The following is a 26252-nucleotide window of genomic DNA, read 5'->3' as shown; positions in this document are numbered from 1 at the left end:
AACTTCTACTGATAACAGGAGATGTTACACTTTCACTGGAAAATTGCCCAACCCTTCTCTAAACTTTATCCCCATCCCAAGGTCGGAATTTGTCTTTCTCTATCTGTTCAATGAGACGCCTACAAAACTAATGACACCGTCCACAGCTTCAGCTGAACCTTTTGTTTGGTGATAACTGGAACATATAAAGTAGGATGGAGATGATGAGCAGAATTAAATGAACAAAGCTCACAAGTAACAAACTTTCCAAGTCAGCTTTATTTTAAGTAGATTTTTGGTGACCAGGTAGACATAGCTGTTGATATATTTAAACTTATATATAAAAAAGAAAAGGCAAACTGTCACAAAATCAGGAAGATTGTGGGGATTAAACTTAAGGTCCTTTCCGAATCAGGTGTTTTTATGGATTGGGTTAAAACTCAACAAGTTTGTTCTCTATTTTTGTCTTTAATGTGTTGAAACTATGAGTGGTGCTCCTTGAAGCAGTATCTGTCAGAAACCAGCTATCTTCACTATCAGGCTCACTGCACACACCAACCCACAGCCGGTGAAACCAGCGCAGAACAGGATGGATTCAATCAAGCCTTTTTCTTTTTGATAGTCGAACCAATTTCCTCCATATCATCATTTCGAGAGGAATTACACATCTGTGCTTGTATTAAGTTATCTGGCTTGTTGGGTGAAATGAAAAAGACTGCAGCTCTGTTTGTGGATCAGTCCATGTTCTGGTATCTCTGGTGTCGATGTAGTGGAAGTGGTGAGGTAGGCTCACAGAGCAGATCCTCCTGTTCTTACTTTTTGGCAACAACCAGCACAGCTGAAGGCACCAAACCTGAACACACAGAACCAAAGCAAGTCTGATTTCAATTTGTGATTTTTTTTAATCTTCACTAAATATTAAAATTATAACGTGATGATACCAAATCCAGTTTAAGCTAAGTGGCAGCCTAATGCTATTCCCAGCTCACCCAGCTCTTTGAGGGGCTTCTCCATATCCAGTTCAGTGTAGACGTGACGGGGGTAAGGTGACAGCAGCGTGAAGTCCTGACCCTCGGGCGTGTTGCCGTTCATCTGCACATAGACGCGCACTGCCGCCAGCGGCTCCTGGGCCTTGAAGACTGTTGTGATGGTCGAGCCGTCCAGCAGACGGACCTGTGAAGAAGCAGCAAAAATTAAAGTACATATTTTAAAGTTCAACGCAACACCAGTTTAGTGGATTCATTTTCATCTAAAGGCCTAAGCCCTGAAGCACACTCTGCTTATCATCCATTTTATTCTAAACACCCTGTTAGGCCTGAAGACTCTGTGCACATATTATATATGCATTTATCGAAACCTGTGACGTTCTGTTTCAAAGGGCACAGACTTCAAACTTTATTAACATACATGTAAAGTAAAATTTTAAAACCAAGTATGAATTAGGTACCTGTATCCTGGATTCATCATACTCCTTTTTAGTGGGTGGAGGGCCCTGACTGGTGGGTGAAGATGGACTGGGCTGGCCAGGGTGGGATGACGCAGTGGTGCTCGAGGGTGCAATACCTCCAAACTTCACAGAAAAAAAAGTCCAAGTTGTTCTTGTTTCCACCAGAAGTGGAAGAATACAGAAATGGAAAATAAACTTGAAAAGTACCTTTTGTGCTCTTTCTTCTCTGTCTCTTGCTATCTTCTCTTTAACCCTTTGCCTGTTGGTAATAAAGATAAGCAACACAATGACTCAGCAACCAGAGTTAACAAAGGAACAAAGTTACTTAATCAAACACAAGTTAATCTTTATGAATGCGAACATTTTCCAATAGGTAAAGCAGAGATAAAAAATTTTCCTGGGTTATTTGTTACCTTTTTATAAAAAAACAAAACAATTGAATGTAACAAAAAGGGTTCATGGGAACAACTAGTTACAGTGAAACGCTTAGCTTTTTTATTAATAAATCCACAGTATTTAGGCTTGCAATACATTGGAAAACATCACAAAAATCAACAGCATGACTGCTATCTGCTCTTTTGTGTGTCAGTGCTCAGCTGAAGTGACCACAGTAAGTTACTTGTGCATGTTTCTCACCAGACTGTCAGAAAATGATTTCACCGAGGGTGAAACAAGGGCTTGAAATCTGTTAGTGGTATCAGCTCACAGCCCAGCACTGTGCAGCTTTATGACTTTTAACCAGAGAACACCCAAATTCTCTCCACAGATTAAAGAAGCTTCAAATTGAGAACATGTGTCAGACGTGAAAGAGTGTGGCAAACATTATGATCCCTGTAACATCACTGGGACCCTCATGTCATCCTTGCGTTGTCTGTTTCCAACAGTCTGGTCAGAAACATGCACAAGAATAGCCGTTTAAACTTGATTCTGTAGGGCTCTGGCTGTGCTCCTCCTCACACAAGCAGACACCAGATACCAGCCCTGTTGCTGTGCTGATGCTCTTCTACAGCCCATCCATCTGTCATGAGATTATGCTGGGAGACAATTATCGGGCAGAGTAACATTATACTATTTAAAAAGCAACAGAATGCCTTTTAGCCAAGCTAGTCCTGTATATGAGATGGTGGGATTTGCTAGTCTTGGGCCTGTAAGACTGAAAGTTTGTTTTTATGAGAATAAACATGTCAGATAGGGTTGGGCCATAACATACTGTTCACGGTAATACCGGTATAATGTTGGGCAACGATAAGAAAATGGAATATCGCGATAGAATATGGGTCAAACGCACATGCGCAGTGCCTTTGTTTTTATACGCACATGGCGGAAAAAGCATGGCAGCTACGGAGAATGAGAAGGTCGAAAGCGGATCATTGAATGAAACAGATGAACCAGAATTGGTTTGTAAAAATGCTGCAGCTTCAGTGGTGTGGAACTGGTTTGGCTTTCGTCCGTCAGATACACAACAAAGCACTATTTTTGGTAGAGCATGCTAGCGGGCCGTCGTTATTACCGTGTTTTTTGGAAAATACGGCACACTTAAAATCAATCCTTTGATTTTTCTGAAAATCGACAGAGCCCCTTATAATCCCGTGTGTCTTATGTATGAATTCTGGTTGTGTTTACTGACCTCGAAACGATTTTGTGTCGTACATGGCACTCGAAAATCTGTCAAATGTTTTAGTACGACTTTGCTAAGCTACGAACCTGCACCACTTGATGGATTGTCGGAGCATTACGGCTATCGTAGGCAGGAGCCTCGCGGAGTGATACGTACTGTGCTTCAACATAATATTACCGTATTGTGTGTGTATAACCTCTTTTTAACTTTTGTGGATATTATACATGGTTATGCTGAGGATATGTCGGCCAATTTCCACTGGAAACGCCTTTTGGTTAAACTGTCAGCAAGGATTTTGCATTTGCACTGTTAAATTTTTATATAACTTTAATGCACATAAAAAACAGCTGCTTGTTTAAGTAAAAATACATTGATTTTTTTTTTTTGCACTAATAAAGTTGTGGAGTTGTAAAGTATTTTGTCTAGTGTCAGTTATATCATCAGTTATATCATTATTGCAAATTTTCAAATGTATATCATATAAATATTTTTGGTCATATCGCCCTGCTCTAATGTCAGACATTTGGGAGCGAAGCCAAAGAAGTGTCTTTTTGACTGAATGGTTATTAGACTCTATGTACTCTGGTATGCAATCCTTCTCCAAACCTAATTATCACGTTCTCTAACTGTATGTGTGTTGTTGAAAAACATACCTTGCCATTTTGTCCTCCATCTTCTCCCTCTGACGCTGCTCAGCAATTTTTTTCATTTCATCGTCCTGCAGTTTTTGGCGCATCTGCTGCAGCTCCTGGCCCTGCTTCCTCCGCTGCTTCTCCCTCTCCACCTCTTCTGCGCGCTCTCGCTCTCTTCTCTCCGCCTGCTTCACCCGCATCAGCTCCTCGAGCCTGAAAAACAGACACAGCTTAAATTACACACGTGCTTCTATATTCAATATGCACACTGCTAATCAGTAAAATGCACTTTGAGTATCCTCTGACCTCTTGACCTGCTCATTTTTCTCCTCTTCTGTCATTGGCCGTTTGACGCCGTCCTCTGTCTCAATGTAGCCGATGTCTCCACCTGCTATTCCTGAAGCCGAAGCAAACAGGCAAGACAACGTGAAAACTTTGACAGCTTACTTCCGACTACTAAAAAACGCAAAACAAGACAAGAGGCCCATCTAAAATCAAATACCACAAACCTTAAAACAACACAGCAGTGCCAATGAACCACAACGAAACACCACCAACGAAACATCAAGGAAGTGACTCAACCACTTGACACAACATTTTTGAGATAAAGAGCTAGATAAGATAGATTTACTGGGGGTGCATATCCTGTAACTGAATTTAGCTGTATGCACGCGCACACATATAATAATAATAATGGATACTTTATTGATCCCCATGGGGAAATTACTTGTTTTTCTCTGCATTTGACCCATTCACTCAGTGAAGCAGTGGGCAGCCCACTAAGCAGGCGCCCGGGGAGCAGTGTGTAGGGACGGTACCTTGCTCAGGGGTACCTCAGGGTAGCCGTTAAGTGGATTCGAACTGCCGACCTTCCGATCATGGGGCGACCACTTTACCTACTGAGCTATCCCTGCGCTACTGAGCTATATATATACACATATATATATACACACGATTAACTGGTATAGCTATCAAAGGCAAAATAGTGTAATTTTACCATTTCCTTTTGGATATACAGCACAGGTGCACACATTCAGTATGACCACACTTACTGCAAATGTGGCGGTCTGATTGGTCAGATCTATTTATTTGGATCCAAATCAAGTCAAAAAAATTTTAACACATTAAATATTCACACGGATTTTACACGTCCAGTGTGTAAAGTCCTTAAGAGTAGATACATTTAGGTTGTCTAGTGGTATATTCAATCACACTGAAAATCTGTGGGTGACTTTTATTTCCTGCCCCTTTAATGACATACCTTCAAAACTTTCCTGCCCCTCCTGACCTTCAGAGCTGTCTGCTGTGCTGGGCTGGCTCTGTGCTTCTCCTCCCAGGATGTTGCCCGCTGGCGGCACATAGGGCTCATCGATGTCTGGGTCATTTTCGTGTTCCATTAGCCTGAGGAGAGTGCGTAAGCAAAATGTATTACTTTCCAACAGCCACAAAGAGCTTTACAGAGGTCTAGATAACATTTTTAAACACCCTATTTCAAGTCAAAATGGACACACACAAACAAAGTAAAAAAAACCCACAAAATCTGAAAAGATTAGTTTTAAACTGCCTTTTAAAGAATACCACAAAGTCAAGGGTGCAAAGAGTGTGTGACAAGCTATTCCAAAGTTTTGGAATATTAGTTTTCAGGCGGGTATGAGGAACCACAAACAGGTCTAAGAACTTGGTTTGAAGAATAGGACTGGAGTAGTAGCAGGGAGACTATCTAGGAGGGGGCTGCACCCCATAAAGCCATAAAAGTGAGAACCAAGATTTTTAACTGAAAGCTAATCCTGACAGGAAGTCAGTGTGAAAGCTTTAAAAATATGGTGATATGAGAAAGTTTATAATGAGTTAAAAGCCTCACAGTAGCATCTTGCACAGATTAGATGCGATTAATAAATGTTTCAGTCCGACAAGAAAACAGTCCAATCCAAGTGAGAGGAGATGAAGGCACACACAAGCATTTCTAATTCACTTTTTGAGACAACACTACAAAGTTAATCAATATTTCTTAAACTGAAAAAACAACAGTCACTTATCCGATCACCACAATCATGTTTACATTGGGAAATGAAAACCACTGGATAGTTTTATGAGGGAAACTGGCGTGTGGAGCTGGACTGTGGCACCAAGTTAAGTGATGACAGAGGGAAAATGTTAATGTGGGAGGTTTCAAAGTACCGTAGTGTGTTGTTATTCTGAGTGCTAAACTCACCAATCCATGGCTTGCTCAATTCCCTGGTTCCCTGTGTTGGCCACTGCCTTCTCTCTAAAGACAGATTATGATAATATGATAGATAATGTAGACACAGTTTAATTTCCTTGAAATCAGCTTCAAACCTGAAATCCAAATAAACCAATAAAAAATGTGTGCATCAGGGATCACTCACGCTCTGTTTCGATCAAACCCCATCTCCAGCAGACTCTCGAGTGTTGTTAGCTCTGCCATTTTGACCTGAAACAATACAGGAACGTTAACGAGGAGTTCATCGTCTAACGTACTGGTACAATGCTTTCATTTGATGATGAAAAGAACCCAAAGGACTTCTAACCAAACTAAAGTTAGTGCAAGAGCTCATGACTTTATTTTAGCCGACTAAAGCAGCTACACTGACCACTATTGTCCGAATATAACACTGCGTGAATATAAATAAACGATTCCTTTACTAGCAGCTTACCAAAACACAAATTTATTCCCGCTACACATATGCAGTTATTTGATATAATAAATACCATCGTGATGAGAGCTAAAATTAGCTTTAATGTGGCTAACGTTCAAATTGCGAAAGCTAACTGGGAAGCCTCGCTGGCTAGCACGATTAGAAACAATTAGGAACTCCAATAAGCTCTTCATCACTTGTGCCGTTAATGTTCGTTTGTATACTTGAGCTAAATGCAAACTGACGTGCCAGTTTATTTATGTACGGAGGAAATATGAGCTAATATACCCAGTGAAGGTAGGGATAGTTAGCTACTCACACATCGGACAACACCGCTTCACCAGTAAGGAAGCCCACGCGAGTCAAAAAGAACAACGCGAAATTCACGCTTATTAGAAAGAACGATTTTTGAAGTCTTAAGATTTGTTTAAAAAACAAACAACATACAGATCCTCCACTTACTGGGGACACTTTGACGACGCTATCTTCACGTTTATACACCTTGAGCTTCTACTGAGTTATACTTCAAATGAATGAATAAGCCTCCCTAACATGCAAATAATGAACAGTAACACGTAAGCTACTGCAGGGTTCACCTGACCCCATCTATTCATCACCTCTGCGACAGCATATCAATACCGGGGTACTAAAACGATGTCAAATGATAAACAATGCAAAATATCTACAGGAACTAAATCAAATATCTTTTTTAAGGAAAAAAACATTCTTACACCAGTTTCTTTAAATCACTGGTGAAATAGTATAAATTGGTGAAAGTAGTGCCCTAGGTCAGAGTGTAGAAATACTCTGTTCGAAGCAGGATTTTAATTCTACTATTATTACTGATGTGGCCTGAGTAGGATAAAGTATATAAATCAAGGTGTTTACCTCTGAAATAAAGATTAAGTGAATATTAAATCATTACTTCACTACGTCTATTTATGGTTTTAAAGAATATAATTTGGTGTGAAATATGGTGTTAAACCAAATTCCCGTCAAAGTCAATGAGATCAGGAAACACATTGAGTGTGTTACTGGTTTAGATGTGCTATTTAAGAACTATTTATAAATGCATCTAACTGGCTTGGAGGAAGACGAAGAGGCTCTCCCTTTGTAACTCATTTACAATTATTGTTCTCACACTTTGACCAAAGACACATGCAGGAATGAACTGTTTGCAGGAATCACTCACTTTGAGCTTGAGCCAAATGCACTTTACAAATTTGTTTCAGGCAAACACTCTTTGTCTTCAAAAGTCATCTTCAAAACAACACCGTAAAGTAACACTGTTAATAGAAACGCCTTCAAATCTGGGTCATTTTTAAACGGTTTGTGTTTTGGGGGATACATAAGGTCTTATTATTGTCTATAATTTACAAATCGTTTGAAAAAAAATCATATATCATCTTGTAGTCACTTCAAAAGTCCAGTCCAGATTTGGATTTGATAGATATCCAAGACCAGAATAAACAGTACAACTTGATGGAGTTGGCCCAGATTTTGACTATTCATCAATCATTTCTTTAAAGTAATCTCATAATGTTCTTTCCATTTAGATATTTAATCAGGGGATTTTATTAAACCGCGCCCCAGTAAGAGTGAGTGAGAGAGAGAGAGAGTGAAATGTGTCAGCAGAGGAATTATGTCCACTGATGATTAGGGGTGGGGGAGGCCTGATGAGAAGGTCGGATGATCTTATTGGCTGCTCTGCTGCATGTATGATTTCATCTCATCTGCGTGTCTCCGTGGGTGTTCAAACACAATGCAATTTGCTGACTTTTATGTGCAGGTTGGGTTTGTTACATATTTACAGTAAGTGTAATGATTAATTTTTCTCTCCCCCACGTAGTCTTAAGCAGCCCTCATTCACGAGCCTACCATTACTCAGAGACTCCGCTCACTGCTGGGTGTCTTTTTTGTAAAAACGCTCTTATTTACTATTTATTCGTTTGTCTTTTTTCCCCCTCACACTTATATTTTGTTCTTTTTTTATCTGGGTTTTACTTGTCTTGTGTTTTCCTTTTACAATTAATAACTGAAGAAGCTTTGCCTGCAGCTTTTACTGGGTAAGTATTAACTTTTCTTTTACATTCTAGAAAGCAAACTAACTCAAGAGATTAACAAGACCAGTTTATTTCACCATGCATCTAATCTGCTTGCACATTGCAGGACAAACCCTGTAATATGTATTTGTATATATGTTAAAATGAGAACAGTTGATCACAGAGGATCTTTTAAGGAAATTAGATGATTCATTTATAATGAATTCAAGTGCCTTCAAAAGCAAACACGTTCTGTGCGAACATGTGTGTAATTTACAAAGATGTTTGGTGTCATTTCGGTAACAAAGACGATATTGTACCTATTCAGATAAAAATGATTATAGTATGAATACATTTCAGTTTCTGCAGGTTCTAACTCTGAGATGATAAGCGTGAGGATTTTCCCAGCATTAAAAATGTTGGTTTAATATGTGGTATTTGATTTCCTGACGTCACCTTTCTCTGTCCAGACCGAGTTCATTCTAGTTTCCGTGCTCGGCCTCATGGTGCACATTATCTGAAGACGCTAATGACCCTTCATAATGGAATTATCTGTTAACAATATATAGCAGGGCGGCCAAAGTCGAAGGAGACAATGGGGTGAAGTTCTCTCCAGGCTGCCCTTATATTGCTTTATGGTTCTCTGAGGCTTTTTTCTTCTTTTTACAGAAGGAGAGGATTAAAGGTCAAATTTCACCGAGGATATTCAGTGAGATTCTGGGAAGAAGATGAGCTACACACAAGAAAATGATGCTCGTTCCTGTTTACCACTTGTGTTAAAGATCCTTTCAACACCTAATATAAAAAGAAATAGCACAATAGATCTATTTATTTTTTACTAGGGTTACTGGAACCATTGTTAACTTCTAGGAGCACGTGTTCTTGGAGGGAATGAGCCTGATTTTTATTGGCATCAGAAGGGACACATGTAATCTTAGAGGCAGTAAAAGCCAAGATTAGAAGATAAAATAGTGGATGATACTAAGTCTTTATTGGGTGTGGGTAGTATTGTGACATGAAAGCTGAAGTATCATGTGTAATAAAATGATTCAAGTTCATGTAGTCAGAAACAGATGACCAAAAGAGGGCAGCATTAATTCATATGATTTAAAAGTGGACCATGATGCTGCCGCCCCCTTCCAGTTTGCAGTACTCTGAAATGCTTGTCTGGCTGATCAAGAGTACGAACAATACAGACTGTAGTGGTAGCCCCACAAAAATAGGAAAGCCCAGAGGAGTTGTTTAAGGTAAGTTTTGGTTATATTCAGTTTTGCCAACTGAATATATGACAGGAAAAACACTTAAATAGAAGATGCCAGCAGAATGAGTGTACATCCAATGCCGTGGTCTGGCTTGGTGCTCTCAGCTGTGTTTTTCTCTGGGTCTCACCAGCTGTAACAGCATCTCCATATGGAAAAACTGTGGCTTCCAGTGGAGCTGCTGTTATCTGTGGAGGGACACCTCTTGTCATGCAAACACTGCTGGGACTCTCTGTAGCTCATGAACAGCAACACTTTCCGTTTCTTGTTTCTGTGTTTAGTTTAATTTTCATGGTGATTTATGTGAAGGCTGCAATAAATTAAACAATTCTTGTGAATTCAGTTGAAGTTTCTGTTTCTTTATAGCCCCTTTTCACGAATAAAACACAAAGATTGAGATTTGTATGGCATGGGTTTATGTAGCTTTCTGAAATGAAAACCAAAAGTAAAAGTGAATACAAGAGCATCATTTGTAGTAAATGGTCAGAAGGATATGGGACTTTCCCTGACATCAGTCAGCGATGGTGATAGACTCAAAGGTCCCTTACAAAAAAAATTACCTTTTGGGGGTTCTTCCTGTAAACCCTGTAAGTGTTTACAGGAAGATATCGTAACAAGATCTTTTTCAGCTCAACAAACTGAAAACAGAGTAAAAAAATACTCACCACTCAGCCTGAGAACACAATCATCATGAGTGCTAACAAAGAAGCTGTCTTTGTTTTTGTAATGAAAAGTCAAACCAAAACTAAATCACTGTTTGCAATTTGATGTAGTCATTTCAAATTAAAAGTAACGCTAGTTCCACTACAAACACTGCACATAAACACAATATAGTGAATATTAATTCATATTCTTTTCCACTTCTGCTCCCCGTAGCGTCAGTATAATAAATTTTAAATTTCTTCCTCTTCTCCACATTCCCCCATTATCTGCAAAAAGTGATAACCCGATTCCACTCTCTACATCCTTAAATAAATAATTTAGCAACATTAAAAACATAGTCTACTCACAATGCTCCTTTATGGCGTTCAATTTTCTGCTAAACCCTCCCCTCCGATACTTTTATTTGTCTGTCTGTTAAGAAATCCTTAATCCATCGGAACATTCTACTATTTATATCCATTTCCCTAATATTAATTAGTAGACATTCCCTCCACATTCATATGATATGCTTTTTCTATATATTGAAATAACTGCCACTACACTCTCATTGTTTATTTGTTTACGTTTTTGTTTGGATTTTTTCCTCATTAATAATAACTGAAACATTTAACCAAGACAAATATACAAAAAAAACCCTGGAAATCAGGCAGGTGGTAAGCGCGTTTTCACACAACTGTATGTGTATGAACTTTTCATGCAGAGGCTTCACAGGTTCATATATATATGAACAAATGAATGAATACATGCTTTCATCAAAGTTTTCATATGGGTTATGAAGAACAGAGGCTTTTATTGTGAAATACAGACTGTAGCGGTAGTCCCCGCAAAAAAAAAAAATAAATACTGTTTCCGGAATAAGTCCTCTTCGGCGGTTCACCAACTGTCAGCAGGTGGCTAGTCGGCTGGCAAGCCAATAAACAGTTTTGCTGTCTGACATTTAAGCAGCAATTGACTGCATCTATCTGACCGCAGCTTAGTTTTTATGGTGGCGTGTCGTGTCACGTCACGTTAGATAACGTCCAGTGAAAAAGGAGTCCTCCTTGAATGACTGACTTCGCAGTTGCGTGGCTAGCTAGCAAAGAGGAGGGTGGGGACAAAAACTTCAGCCTCGCCCAGTCCGTAGCTTTATACCAGCAGGCAGCTACTCTCTCGGCGGTGTGAGCACCCACACCTCTAAATTCGATACTTATTAAAGGGGAGACTGAAACCCTCGTGTCAAGTAGGCGAAAAGAAGCAACCATGTTCAGGAAAAACTTGAAGAAGGATCCCGAGCTGTTTCAGAACGTGTCGGAGGGACTGCGGCGGCTTTACCGGACCAAACTGTTCCCGCTAGAGGACACGTATCGATTCCACGACTTCCACTCCCCAGCCCTCGAAGATGCCGACTTTGATAACAAGCCCATGGTTCTCCTGGTCGGCCAGTACTCCACCGGGAAGACCACATTTATCCGGCACCTCATGGAGCAGGACTTCCCCGGTATGCGGATTGGCCCGGAGCCGACAACAGACTCTTTCATCGCGGTGATGCACGGGGAACAGGACGGGGTGATACCGGGTAATGCCCTGGTTGTCGATCCCAAGAAGCCCTTCCGCAAGCTCAACGCCTTTGGTAACGCATTTCTCAACAGGTAAAGCCAGTGAGCAGGACTCCACTCTATCAAAGAGGATATGAAAAATTATATGACTCCCACCACTACCTCCACCTCCCAGGGTTATTCATTACTCTGTGAATGAAATGAATGGGGCTGACTCGAATTCTCACTTTAGTGCTGTTGTGTGTTGAGAAACTGTCATAATAACACAGCAGCCCTGATTTTAAATGCACTCCTACATGTTCTTACATGTACGACACGTTTCAAGGTACATTCTCACATTATGCTGTTGCACAATCTTTTAAAATGAGCCGAGACTGTGAGGGTTTTACCTCTTTCATCATCTTAAAAGAATGCTGGTGTTTTGTGTCAATAGATGACAGATGTAGCTTGTATATAAAGCAGAGGGTTGGAAGGTGCTTTCCAACACCTTTTCCCACTAGCCTTTCCCTTTCGCTTTGTATCATATGCTACCAATCAAATGATCTTCTTCGCCACCTGGCAGAGTCACTCTTGGCTGACCATTTTCTCCCAGTGTGGCCTCTTGAACTTAGAAATAGTTGAAGGTTATATTGCTAGGGAGCATGCCGACCTTGTCCTGTCCTCAGCTCATGAAGCCATAACTTTCATGTCCTATGGCATGGTAAACCAACTCCCTCATCCGCTACCTGTGACCTTTTATAGTCCTATCACAAAGGATTAAAGGCGTGGTTATCGATTTTGACTATTGTAACATACTTTTTGGCACTACTAGACTGGCTTATGTGAAGTTGGTCAATTCTAGTCCATGATCCAGATAACGAAGAGATTATGGGGAAACACAGCCACTCCCAAAGCATTATTAATTACTTTTATATTTGTTACTCAGCTCATGTCCTAATCCAACAAAAATGTCCCCCAGCAAACACTCAGATGACTCAGAAGTATTCCCCTTGTGGGTCTTTTACCAGTTAATGCAATTTAATTATGACAAGAATGCAGAAATAATCAAAAACAGCAGAATAAAATTAAATAAATGGCATAGAAAACTGATTCTAGGGTATTCTTTCAAACCCAGAGAGTGCCAAGGGCAGCTCAATCTTTGAGTGTTTCATTGAGTAAATGCTCCTCCCAGCTCAGAGTGCAAGTGAAACTGCACAAGCAATGTGCAGTGAGCCAGAGCCAGTGTGACGTTTCTTAAAACAGTCTCCTAGGTGCTGGGGGGCTTTTGGGGGGGGCAGAATTTGACATCATATGTCAAACATCTGATTGCTGATTATGTCATTTCCTGTAGAGGATGTAGGTATGCCCCCCTTCTCTGCCTGAGTCGCACCCTGAGTGGGATTAACAAATAATGCACAACTGAAAAACTCTGGGACAGTCATAATACTTGTTCTGTTATTAGTTTCAGGGTATTATGTGGGTGTAGGTAGGGTAGCGCAAACACTCAACTTGACACTTCCCTAGCTGGACTAATTTCCCATTATCTCATGATAGCCCTTCCTTTATTATTGTAGAGTGTTTGGTTTATCTCGCATGAGTGTCAAACCTTTGCCAAGTGTCATCACTCAAACTTGAAAATGTGAAGTAAGAATAGGGGACTCTAAGACTTCATTGGTCACTATGGCTTTATTACTGACTTGAAGGGAAGACAGATAAGATTTGAACAAAAGCTATTGTCCGTTGTAGCATCATTTGCCAAACTGCTGGAAACAGTCCTGCGGTATTGTGGGACTTGTGGTAGTCTTTCACTTCAGTGTGCATCTCTGTCTCAGAAGCATATGCAGACATGAGCGGGCATATGCTGGTTTAGAGCTCACATGATCACACACAACAGGATATGTGGGTAAGACAATAGCAGGTGTATGAACTGTTTAAACAGCTCACGTGGCATTTAGCCAAGAAGTGGCCTGCAAGTTGATGAATTGATTAAAATTTTCCACGAAGAACTGGATGTAGATAAACATTTAGAACCAGGCTGACTTCTGAACCATACTTCTGAGGCCAGTTTTCCATTTTCCTCTCAGGAAGTCAAAGAATTTAGCCTGGTCTTCAGCTAGGTAGGTAATATCAAGGGTCACATTGGTAATTGACTGAATGAGACTGTCAGGGCAGCTTCTCTTAATAGCTCTTAACTATAGTCATTCAAACTTCAGATTAGCCTTTAAATACCAGGCTCTCGGTATAAGCAGTTATTTATGAAGTGAGTAAACAGAAATCAGTCATGTGATCCTCAAATGCAGAGCTTTCTCTTGGGTTTTCTAAGCCCAAAATAGTAGGTAGCTTCCCAATTTTGGTGGTTTAAAAAAAAAAAATAGAATTTATTGAATTGTGGTTGACCTTTCATTGTTTGTGCAGTGATACTGTTCTGAGTGTTTCCACAAAAGTTACCCAGTTTCTTTTACACCTAGATGAGCATGCAAATGTTTTAGCTCTTCTTCCCCTTTTATGTTTAATTCAACTGCAGTCAGAGCCCCTCAGTGTATGTCAGTGCTTTCTGTAAATGTTTAGTCAGTAAAATCGGAGTCAGCAGAGCTCAAGTTCCGCACTGGCCCACCCCGGCCCACATTATCCTGCTCCGTCCTGTACTCCTCCAGGGTGCTGACTCTGCACTTTGTTGTGATAGCGGCTGACACACGTACACTCTTATACAGAGGTTAGCATGAAGACCTGTGTAGGTATGTGTGTAGTGAAATGATTGATTCACCCACACGAGGCAAGACTTCACAGGAAGAAGGAAAAGTCACACAGTTGTAACCTGCTGTTTGCATCTCCAGCAGTAATGACAGATACCCCGTTTCCTCTTCTCTCAGGGAAGTTGAGGTTACGACGTGAGGGAAGGTCATAGGTCAGGAGGTCATTAGCTGGAGCCAGATTTGCTATTACAGCATAGGCTTGATGTCTTTTACACTGTGGTGCATTTCCCACTTTCTGAAGATATAGTGAAAAACTGAAGGATCTTTGATATGCTAATGCACCGTCCCCCCTCGTCCCCTTGGGCCCTCCGTTTCAAAGAATTCCAGCTCAAGTTCATTGGAACATTTTTTTTTTCCTGCTAGCTCTATGTGGAAAAATGTTTGGATAGATGGCTGAAATGGAAAAGCTCAGCCAAAATTCCTATTGGGAATCACATGCCATCAGCTTTAAGAGCGAGAGAGTGAAAAACCTGCACGTTTGTTATCTTTTTGTAGTTTATTATTGTAACATTAATACACAGGAAGCCCTATTCTTATATTTCTTTAAGTTGCTCTTTGTGGATTTTTCCTTTCCCTGCTTTGTTAGGGTTTTATCGTGTGTGTGTGTGTGCGTGCGTTCTCAGCGCGGTCACAGCAGGAATGTAAAAGCACGATTTTTTTTTCTTTTTTTTCTCCCCCAGTCTTATGACCTGCTGCTTCTGAGCTCATGTTGTGAGTATCAGTTCAGTTTGACTGAAAGGGCAACAGAGTGTGAGAAGTAGTACTCCTGACTGTGTGGTGTCTTAACAATCCCCTTCTTTGTCCTGAGTGGGACAATGGGGGTGTATGCAAAAGCAGTCATCTACTTTCATTCTTATATCTGTCTGTGTTTGAATTTCTTGGCTTCATTTCTGTTTAAGGGCTCACACTCGGCTTTAAAATTTAAACCCCAGTGTCCCAGCTTGATGAGAGTATTGTAAAGTGAATTATGCCGCACTGGGAATGACTAAGGCATATAATTTATGGCTTATCATGTATTGTTCATATGTTTCCCTTATTAAATATTCTTACCTCAGTGCTGACCTAAAAGCATGGCTGTCACGCCGTTTGGAAAATCTGACTGTATAATTATGTAGCCTCACTGTTGTTGAGGGCAAAACATCCAAACTAGAGCTGAAATAATTAATCAGCTTGTTGAACGACAAAAAGAAATTACTGCTTTGATAAGCCATTATTGATAATAAGCAAGTCTTTAAGCAAAAAATGTGACACGTCCATTCATTTCATCTTAAAAATATTGAGTCAAATGTGTTAAAAGCAGCAGTTGGTAGCAGTCTTTTACAATAACCACACACTTTATAAAGCAAATGATTAGTTGAACATTAAAGGGCAGATGTAGAATAACTGTTAACTTCAGAAATGTACATTTTTAGTTTACCTTAAGGCATCAAGGATTTGTAAAATGAGATTGTAGCTGTCCTCTAAACCCCAGCTTTGTCCTGTTAACAGACTCCTATTTTATATTAGTTTCAGGTTTCTTCCAACAAGAAAGAACATTATTTTATTCTTGAGATATTGTTGCTACAAAGTTCAAGATTAATGTCTGTTTAATAGGAGGTCTATGTAAGCATTCTCACCTAACCAGTTTTGTATCCCTCTCTCCTTTTACACCCCTCTGCCTGTTATTCTTGATCCAATCTCTCCCTCTCTCTTTCATAATGCTCTTTCACTTTCTTTTTCTCCCCTCTCTCTGTGCTCTGTCTCTCACCCCCTCCTCCCCCTCTCTACCTCCTTGGCAGGTTCATGTGTGCCCAGATGCCTAACCCCGTCCTGGAGAGCATCAGCATCATTGATACTCCTGGAATCCTGTCAGGGGAGAAGCAGAGGATAAGCAGAGGTCTGCCTCACATACATCCAGTTTTCCCACCTTTCACATACGCCTTGTTTCATGTTCTTAAAACTCTACCACACCACACCCACTGCTCAGAACCCAGAAACAAGCGCAATCAGAAAGCATTGCATGTATGCAAAATAAAACCACAGGAAGTGACAACTTCACTTCTGAAAAAGAAATGTTGAAACAACAAACATACCCTCCTTTCCCCAAGCCTGTTTCTGTTTAGCAAATGCACTGCCAATTTACTGCAGCAGTTTGGCTCACTGTGTTGTCAAACCTGTATTTAGCTCCTTTAACACCTCTAGGTCAATGCCTAACCAAACAGGTTACATAAATCTGATGGAGACCTCAACAGCATGACAGTGCCAAGAGGCCACATAGCACTTTTCATTCTTTGTAGCTCTTCAGCGCCTTTAAAGAAATTGTCTGAAAGGGAGAGGAGCTAAAACAGAGCTGAGGCCCAAGACCAAGGCCCGGTATAAGATAAATAAGGACTATTTTAAGCAAAGCTCCAGGAATAAAAAGATATAGTAGGGAATAATTATAATAGATTGCATTTAAATCCCTCTTGTTTTCTAATCAGACCTAAAAAGGTATGAAAAATTGCGTCCTGCATTACCATTCTTCCTATTTTTATTTGCTTTATTACTACTTTTTAAACTTGATTTACCTTTTCTGTTTCCTATGTACTATTTATCACTACAGATCTGAATCATTTCCCTGTACTCTGTGGAAATAGATCAATTTATATTTTTATCTGCATGCTTCAGCAATGCTTCGACCTGCAGGGTCATTTCAGAATTGCCACATACGCACTTTTCTTGTAACTTTTGATGATCTTACAAACAAAACATAGCCTCTTCTTTTTTTCCCCCCACCTGCTCTGTGTGTTTGAGAGGAAGCACATATATAAGCACAGGTTTTCTGTACAACCCAGAGACAGGAAGTGGAGTAAAATGGCAAACATAGCAGAGTTTCCCAAGACTGCCCTCCCCTTATCCACTACCGCCTGTGTTTGGCAGCTTCTTTACAGGCTGCTCTTTATCGCAGTTGTTTCCTGTGAGGCACTATATGAAGAAATGGGGGGGAAAAAAGAAGACTATTAAGCTAAATAAAGAAAAACTGATTATGTAATTAGCCTGTAGAAAGAGAAAGGCCAGAGAAACTGACAAGGCCAGACAAGCGACTGTAGACGTAGAAACGGATGTGCACATCTGAGTATGAATAAAGAGATTTGGCACACGGAAAAGTGACCCTGACTAAAGACACGAGGACGCTAAATCTGATGTTTCATACCTTAAACAGCTGTACACATACAGCACATACTCCTACATTCTTGCTGTCAAAGAGACTGTCCTCCGCATACACACTGTCTTACAGACATTATCCTCTCCTCTGTTTCTGTATAAACATGAATACAATACGGTACTGCAGACATACTGTACTAACTGTGTCATATATAAACACAACTGATTGGATTGTGCTGCTCAACTTTGACGGTCATGTGTGCCTCACCCAGAATAATGGCAGATCTGTTTTGTACCAGGCCTACAGGAAGCTATGATATTATTTCAGGTTTCCACAGATTGCTACGTCTCTAGTTTTTAGCGTAGATCCGCATTGCACAATTTCAAATGTGCAGGCTGTTTACATAACTTCACAATTACAAAAGTTTTCAGGAAAAAAATCAGGAAACGTGAAATTGATTTAAGTATATGGTGCTTTTTTTATTGCATAACACTTGGACTGTGTTTATTTTTGATTAGGTCAGCATGTGTGGTTCAGTGCTTGTTCCTTAGTAAACTATGAAGTGGCAAAAGCTATAGTAAAACTGGAACTAGGTGGTGTGTTTTCCGACAAGCAGTGCTGATGAATTGACAATGATATTTTAATGCTATTTAGCAAAATTAGAGGGGACTTGTTGCCCTTTTTTTCTGTCATGTATGCGCTCCTACATTGGTGGGAGCTCCTGTTAAACATAGCAAAGGACTGAAACAGTCAGCAAGAAGTGCAAGTAAGATTATACAAGACTGTGCAATGAAAAGTAATCCCTGTATGGCAAAATCTCAGGCAGTGTTTTTTTTTTTTTTTTTTTTTTTTCTGCTCTTGGCTCTTTATATTGCCACAGAGAGGGGATGTTCCTACTGTGGTCACCTCAGACACCAGTCTCCTTCTGTGAGCATAAAATCCCCCCCACCTGCTGCACAAACCTTTGCAAGGCAGCCAGTCAGAAGAGGGATGTCTTAAAGAGAGAGAGTAAAAACAGTTTGTTTCAGGCAATGGATGAACTGGGGGCTTGCACCAATGACCTGCATAAATAAACTAAACTGACTCGTGCAAAACTCTACTAGAGTCTAAGAATAAACATCTGGAGCTGGAAGTGAGCATAATAGGTCCACGTAAGCAGATTGTAAATACATTTTTTTAAAAAGGCTGAGCCTGCCACTATTAAGAGATAAAAAATAACACTTAAGGATTATTCTGAAGAAGAGGATGTCACTTTCTGGAAATATGTCCTTGCTGTGAAGTAAATGTGCAGCAAACAGATGTTTAAAGCTGGTCGTTTCTGTTGGCCTTTTGTTTAACAGACCTTGGCATATCGCACAACTTTATGCTAAGTCCTATCTGTTGTTTTATAGCTGCTGTGCTGTGATATGGAATTCTGTTTCTCGAATTCCAAACTAGTCCTTCGACTTTCCCAGAATTCTGAAAGAAAATATGCTCAGGGTTTTTTCCAATCATCTGCTCTCTGTCTAAGAGGCACATGATTTTGAAGCCATGAAGTCATGAGTGCATGGCTCTATCCCTTCATGTCTGTGTGAATAGTACAGACACAGCAGTTGTTAATGCTATGTGTTCTAAGTCAGCCTTGAGCAGCTGCCTCTCCGATTCCCTGACATGTGCGTTTAAAAACAGACTTAAGATGGAATGAACAAATATCCTCATCTGGCTCCCACTGGGATCCTTAACTGCAAGCAGTCCCCCTTTATGCCCCTTTACTTTCACATGTTACAAGCATGAACTAATTTTCCAGTATCCATCTGCTATATTCATCCAGACCTTGTCATTTTACTTTCACTTTTACTCTCTGTGTTCCCTCTTTATTCTCTTTTTATCTCCATGTCTCCCTCTTCGTGTCTCCATCACAGAGTTGCTCTTTTGACCGTATCTCTCCGTTGCTCTTTTGTATACATGTATTTGGACAGGGACAAAAGCCAGCCATGTTGGAATGCATGAGCTGCAGATCTGCCGTCAATTGTGCAGCTGCTGCGATGAGCTTTTAGAGCGACTGTCTCATTGGCTCAGAAAAGAATGCACACACTAATGAAAACCACTGCTCTCTTCGCTCCTACCTCCTCAAGTCCTTGAGGCAAATGAAAACTTAGGGGGGAAAAAGCCAATTTATGCAATCTGACTCTGCCCTGAGTTTCTCAAATAACCAAAGGAAGTGAATAGTACAGTAAGTTTCTGTGCTCAGGCGGCTATAGAAGTGTGTGTAGTGCACATTCTGGTCAAGCTATTCACTTTTTTTTTTAAATTTTTTTTTTTAAAGATGTTACAGTGTATAGCATTTTCAGTTTAACACCTTATATCAAGTATGTGTCTTCCTGCTTTCTGTTGATCTTTCGTTGCTTGGTTTCTCTAAGGCACGTTGCAGAATCTGCTGTGTCCAGAGGTCATTTTATTCCTGAGGCTAAAACCTCCAAAGAAAAAAGCTTTTAGCCAGTTCCACAGGAGTCACCCACCCTTCAATGTTGCAACACAATTTTCAAAATGTTTTTTTGTTACATTGATGGTTCAATTGTTTGTTTTTAAAGGGTCAGAAGTACTAGGTTATGTCAGACAAAGTAACAGGCTCTGCATTGTCAACCTCCCACGGCCTGCTGCAGGCCAGAAAAAAACATGTCATGCTTCAGATTATCCAGAGGGACTGTGGTTTAAACTTACCTTTATACCACTCTCTCTCTGTCTCAGTAAAGCAGTAAAGCCAGTTAATCAGTAATCAGAGGAAAAAGACCTGCCTCTTGAAATCCCTTATCTAAACATTACCTGGAATATAAATATGTGTAGAGTCCAAAACTAAACTTCTTTAAAGATGCAAGTTATTGGAGTTTCTTTCAGGTCAGATGGCTGCCACACCGTTGCACTTGATGTGCTCAAGTAGAATATGAACAAACATTGGAAGATAATAGTGCACACTGATACCCAGGACAATGTAGCCTGCTATGTGTGTCACTGTGAGCTTATCTAGTCATGACAGTTCTTTATCACTCCCCATATGTTAACAGCATGACACTATAATAATTCGTAATATGGCTGAATTTAACATGTACTGTCTTGTTTTTGTTTTAATGGCAATGCATCATCTGTTTGGGGAAACTTGATTTCAAGCAGCATACACACCTACCTAAGTTTTAATGTTGTTCAGACCTTATTGTAGACAAAAGGTTTAGAGCTGGGAAAACAGTCCAGTTAAGAAACCCAGTAATGCGACATTTAATATATTTAAAGATGTTTCAAAAAGCTTTTCTTTACTCTCTCCAGGGTACGACTTTGCCGCTGTGCTCGAGTGGTTCGCTGAACGCGTGGATCGCATCATCCTCCTGTTTGATGCCCACAAGCTGGATATCTCTGATGAGTTCTCCGAGGTGATCCGCGCACTCAAGAACCATGAGGACAAAATGCGCGTGGTGCTCAACAAGGCAGACCAGATCAGCACCCAGCAGCTGATGAGGGTCTATGGAGCGCTGATGTGGTCTTTGGGTAAAATCATCAACACACCTGAGGTGGGAAGGAGGGAAAAAAAGCCCTTTTGTTGTTTTTGCTTTTTTTGTTGTTGTTTTTTACAATTCTGTTTTTGACTGAAGATTTGTAACGCTGTGAGAATTATTTCACTCTAGCCTCGTAGTAATCAAGTGTTAGACACATGTGGAGCAAACAAAGGATGTTACTGTTTCAGAGTGAAAGCCAAGCTCCAGGCGAAGGTTGGATAGCTTTTCCAACGTTATCAAGTTCTCACTTTACCAAGGAACTTAAGAAAAAAAAACACCTTAATGAAAGTGAAACGCGGATAAAATACCATCCATGTCAAATCCCATGTCCTAGCTGATATCACGTGACATAAGCACTTGTGATTTTTCCACCTGAATACTGAGTTAATGTTTGATCCAGAGCCATATTCATAAAGTGATCCCAGGGAAACCTTTGGAGCATGCAGATAATTACTCATTGACTTTGATCTGTAGTTCATATCCTGTTTGAAGGATTAACACTACAAATCAGTCACATTTTTAAAAAAATGTACTCCTGATTAACTCAGTCTTACACTCTTTTCTTGTTTTTATTGTGTTGGACTATATAAATGTTTTACTTCTGTTTATAAATCCATGAGAACAATGTCACATATGTGGCCTGTGAGAGAATTTCTTGCCGTGGGTTTGAGCTGTAAAGTGTAACCTGATGGAGATGAATGGATATTAACTTGGAAAACCTTTATTCTAGGTGGTGCGTGTGTACATTGGGTCATTCTGGGCACAGCCCTTGTTGGTCCCGGACAACAGGAAGTTGTTTGAGGCGGAGGAACAGGACCTTTTTGTGGACATTCAGTCGCTGCCACGCAATGCAGCTCTACGCAAACTTAATGACCTCATCAAGCGAGCACGTCTCGCCAAGGTCAGTATTAAGAAAATTAAACCCTGTGGCCCAATGCAATGATCATTGCACAAAGCACCACATTCTTTTATACCAGTGCTTGAGTAGCACCTATGCTTCCTTTAAAGGATAGGCATGGATACTTGGAGAAACGGCACAGGTTCACCTTTAGAATTGGTATGGATTGGTAGGAAATGCATTTTAAAAAATTCAGTGCTATACACCACCACTAGTTCTGTGGTGTGTGATAATCCACTAGTCACTCACTGATGGATCATAGGAGTGTCTATAGACAAGCTTAGAGTTCAGCCTGCTGCTCTTTTCACATAGAGTGAGCTCAGTGCACATGGCAGTTTACCGGCGTTAGGTGTGCGTCTGCATGAAACCAAGCTCACCACATGTCAACCAGCAGCAGCGGTGACATTACATCTGGGGCACAGGTGACAAATAACACTGTAATAGTATAAACTAAGCTTTGTAGCGTTCACATCATAAACACAACCCGTTGAAAGTACCAGTATACTTTTTTTTTTTTTGGCATATTTTTATAAATGGTGTATATAAAAAAAAAAAAAAAAAAAAAAAAACATGAATTATAAATAATTTAAAAAAAAACAGCACTGACCACTTTCGGAAGAAAGCCTGCGATGTCAGAAAACACATTTTATATGCATTTATTTACCCTGGAAATATGCGTCACTGTGTTCTGTCTCGATGTAGTATGTGTTACTGTGTTTTTACCCGTTCCAGCCATAGACCCGTCTTATCTTCTTACATTTTGGTGGCATTTTTCATTTAATTGTACATTTTTAAAGAAACCAAAAAGTAAAAAAAAAAAAATGTTGAATTTTTTTTTAAATGGATATTTCTGTCACAGATTACCATTCTTAGACTTGGCTGCTGAGTTTAATTTATGTGGTCATATTTTCACTCTCTATTCTTTTTAAGCCCCTGTCTTATGTCACTAATAGGGTGACACCAAAAAACAAACAATCCCCACCCTGCAACTTAGTGTTTCATGTTTAAAGTCACCACAAGCAGATGTCAGCCCAGTGATATGTTTGAACATATGTCAGTTTTAAAACGACTAATACAAATTATAGCACAGGGTTTATCTATTTCTGCTTTTAGTCAATATGTATATATCTGAAATTTAAAAATACACTGCAGACATCCATTTTAAATCTAGTTCCCTTCATTTGGCCTTCTGCCTGATTGAAAAGTCCAAAATTCAGATGTTGTAGCTCTGAAATGTTTAATGCAGAAGTCCAGAGGGTGCTAAGAATTTCTGCTTTTTCTCTTATGCATTCAGGTGCAAGCTTACATTATCAGCTCTCTGAAAAAGGAGATGCCGAGTGTGTTTGGAAAGGACTCCAAAAAGAAGGAGTTGATTGCCAACCTGGGGGAAATCTACCACAAGATAGAGAAGGAGCACCAGATCTCACCCGGAGACTTCCCCAAACTTGATAAAATGCAGGTAAGATTTAAAAAGGGAAAAAAGAAAGAACTGAAGCACTTCCCTGACAAAACTGAAGTGCTGTCTTGAGTTACAGATCTGATGAAAACACAACTCTATTTTTGGAGTGTTGTATAAAGTGTTAGAAACAGGCTGTTCAGAGTAGAATGACCTTCCAACCTTTTACTCTTCACATCTTTGCCCTTCTTTCCTGCTCTTGCCCTCCAGGATGGGCCAGGACGGCGATGAGATTTATTTTTCCTGGTTTGTCAGGAAATCCTGCTTCTTGTATGTTGCTCCCATTGGTAGCCATTGAAGACTGATCTATTTCTATCACCAATTCCTGTTTTCTCTCAACCACCTTCATTCCCTCAGGAGCTGCTAAACGGTCAGGACTTCACCAAGTTTGCTTCACTCAAACCCAAACTGCTGGAGGCGGTGGAGGACATGCTCGCCAATGACATCGCACGTCTCATGGCAATGGTCCGCCAGGAAGAGGCCTCCATGCCCAGCCAGACCGTCAAGGGTGGAGCTTTTGAGGGAACCATGAGTGGTCCCTTTGGCCACGGTTACGGTGAGGGTGCCAGCGAAGGCATTGACGAGCTGGAGTGGGTGGTGGGTCGCGACAAGCCCACGTACGATGAGATCTTTTACACCCTCTCTCCCATCAACGGCAAAGTGTCCGGCGCTGCCGCCAAGAAGGAGTTGGTGAAGTCCAAGCTGCCCAACACAGTCCTGGGAAAGATCTGGAAGCTGGCAGATGTGGATAAAGATGGCTTCCTCGACGACGAGGAGTTTGCCCTGGCCAACCACCTGATCAAGGTAAAGCTGGAGGGCCACGAGCTGCCTCCCACGCTGCCAGACCACCTGGTGCCCCCGTCTAAACGTGGGACGGTGGAGGCCTAGATGCACCCTGCAGATCATTGATGTCAACACAGGGCTCTCCAGGCAGTGTCTAACTTCAAGAAAGAACGGCAGCACCTGGGGTATTTTTCACCAGAGAGAGACTGGAGGGTATCTGGGGATTGGGTGGGAGGGAGGGCGGGTCCATCTTTGTGAATCTGGGGATAATGTTTAGTGTGTGTGAAATAAACGGTGGGAGAGGGGTTTTATTTGCAGACCGATAGAAGGACAATTACCAAACTGATGGGTAGCTGGAGGTCACACGATGAGGTGGAACATGGATTTATGCATCCTGTGTAAAAGATGTCTTACAAATATACACTTCATATTGTTATATGTTGATCCAAAGAAATCTAGTTTTTTTTTTTTTTCCAAATGGGAAACAGAAAGGAAATGAATCAAAACAGCGGTTAGATGTGCTTTATCTCTATTTTTGTATTTCCTCACTGTTAACTTTGACTCTTTCCAGAAGCTTCCTTTTTTATTATTTTGCCGGATAAATAAAAAGGAATGCTTGTACCATTCAAAAGGTTAAGTGGATTTGTATTTAATATTGCTATATCACATTTAACAGTGGTTTGTCAGAAGAAAGCTACTTATTAAAATGGGGGAAACACATTTAAATAAATATGCTAAATAAATCTTAACTGATTCATAGTTTGGTGCTTTAAATTTGTAGTGGTTTTCTGTTACCAAAGGTTATGTCAAGGACTGTGTCACCCAGAGGTCATCCAAAGGTCATCCAGAGACTATTTAATGTATTAATTTAAATTGGTTTAGTGTGCTTTTCTGCCCTCTGTAGGCTAGACAGAGTCAAAGCAGGGGGCTGGGAGGACATATAAGGTAATTTAGCCATGAAAGTGGCTTCTGCCTGCACGTTTTCAAGGACAAATTGAAAATGGTGGCGAAGGCAGACATGCTTGCGTTCTCTGGAGCTCTTACACGACACGTGGAGACAATTTACAAAAACTCAGTCCGGGCTCAGAGACGAGCACAAATTGTAAACAGAAAGACAGGAAACACTCTCCAGTGAGCCTGGAAATAATATACACTTTTATTCGCCTTATAAATCTGTGCGACTATATAACCTGAGCAGGCCTAATGTAGATGTCAGATGTCAAAACAAGCAACTGAAGTATAAATAATACTCGTCAGGCCTGTATGTATCGGCTGTTTTCTCAGTGTTTGTAAAGGGAAATGCAGAAAGATGACTTATGCAATTCCAAGAGTTGCACAAACACATCCTCATACACTGCACGTCTCATCATGTTTGTTTGCATATTTTCCAAATGGCAGATTCATCGTCTCATCTGATCATTTTATGTAACTGAATATCAGTTGAGAGAATCAGTTTACCTCCTAAAACACGCCATTACACTCACGGTCATGTGTTTCCATCTTATCTTAAAATTACTCTGAAACGCTGCACAGTGACTCAGTAAGTTATCAGCCAGCATAAGATACATGATATTTCTCCTCTGGTCCAGAGGCGCTCTCTTGTGTCTTCCTGAGTTATTGCAAGTGCTGTTTCAACCAGTTGTAAGCAATTCTACTTTCCCACGCCCTTCCAGCACATGCGTGATGGTGACAGTAAACATTATGTAGTTATTAGGAGCTGCACAGATTTCTAACAGGTCTGCTCTGTCTTAATTATCTTTATCTGCATTCTTGCCCCAAATTAATATAACCATCCTTTCTCTATGTCATTTACTTATTGATACTTGACGTGAATGGTTTAATGTATTGAATGGTAAAAATGTATTGCTTTTTGTGTTGTTACACCTTTAACATAAGTCACGCA

General features: G+C 40.4%; 2 protein-coding genes and 1 long non-coding RNA gene across 6 annotated transcripts; 2 read left to right on the top strand and 1 right to left on the bottom strand.

Annotated features, from left to right (window-relative positions):
• Positions 1-240: 240 nt before the first annotated feature.
• ubxn1 (UBX domain protein 1) lies at positions 241-6844 on the bottom strand. Of its 4 annotated transcripts, none has more exons than XM_085296855.1 (10): positions 6796-6844; positions 6064-6128; positions 5889-5942; positions 4938-5077; positions 3983-4073; positions 3698-3889; positions 1634-1685; positions 1427-1549; positions 969-1152; positions 241-832 (listed from the first exon to the last, which is right to left on the bottom strand). In XM_085296855.1, the coding sequence occupies exons 2-10, from the start codon at positions 6120-6122 to the stop codon at positions 792-794; spliced, it is 936 nt and encodes a 311-aa protein (XP_085152981.1). In that variant the 5' UTR covers positions 6123-6128; positions 6796-6844; the 3' UTR covers positions 241-791. The 4 variants fall into 4 exon arrangements, with proteins under 4 accessions (XP_085152981.1, XP_085152963.1, XP_085152971.1 ...); XM_085296837.1 differs by lacking the exon at positions 6796-6844 and adding an exon at positions 6653-6754; XM_085296845.1 differs by lacking the exon at positions 6796-6844 and adding an exon at positions 6622-6662.
• A 1249-nt stretch (positions 6845-8093) lies between these two features.
• Positions 8094-9976, top strand: LOC146582426 (uncharacterized). Its single transcript, XR_014888866.1, has 2 exons — positions 8094-8399; positions 9045-9976. It is a non-coding gene; the product is annotated as an uncharacterized LOC146582426 (long non-coding RNA).
• Positions 9977-11146: 1170 nt separating this feature from the next.
• On the top strand, positions 11147-25098 carry ehd1a (EH-domain containing 1a). The gene is made up of 6 exons (XM_085296812.1): positions 11147-11925; positions 16343-16440; positions 20986-21227; positions 21943-22113; positions 23405-23569; positions 23924-25098. The coding sequence occupies exons 1-6, from the start codon at positions 11537-11539 to the stop codon at positions 24452-24454; spliced, it is 1596 nt and encodes a 531-aa protein (XP_085152938.1). The 5' UTR covers positions 11147-11536; the 3' UTR covers positions 24455-25098.
• The last annotated feature ends 1154 nt before the right edge of the window (positions 25099-26252 follow it).

Source organism: Mchenga conophoros, linkage group LG2 (assembly GCF_057382185.1).
Source record: "Mchenga conophoros isolate Kocher_MC1m ecotype Shallow Benthic linkage group LG2, M_conophoros_male_GT1.1, whole genome shotgun sequence".
Lineage (NCBI taxonomy): Eukaryota > Metazoa > Chordata > Actinopteri > Cichliformes > Cichlidae > Mchenga > Mchenga conophoros.
This window is presented reverse-complemented; position numbering and strand designations above follow the sequence as displayed.

Coding starts and splice junctions, on each gene's coding strand:
- ubxn1 (XM_085296855.1), bottom strand. CDS start 6,122: ATGGCAGAGCTAACAACACTCGAGAGTCTGCTGGAGATGGGGTTTGAT. Junction 3,890..3,982: donor AAAAATGAGCAGGTCAAGAG/GTCAGAGGATAC, acceptor TCTGTTTTTCAG/GCTCGAGGAGCTGATGCGGG. Junction 1,686..3,697: donor ATGGAGGACAAAATGGCAAG/GTATGTTTTTCA, acceptor TATTACCAACAG/GCAAAGGGTTAAAGAGAAGA.
- ehd1a (XM_085296812.1), top strand. CDS start 11,537: ATGTTCAGGAAAAACTTGAAGAAGGATCCCGAGCTGTTTCAGAACGTG. Junction 11,926..16,342: donor GGTAACGCATTTCTCAACAG/GTAAAGCCAGTG, acceptor CCTCCTTGGCAG/GTTCATGTGTGCCCAGATGC. Junction 21,228..21,942: donor AAATCATCAACACACCTGAG/GTGGGAAGGAGG, acceptor CCTTTATTCTAG/GTGGTGCGTGTGTACATTGG.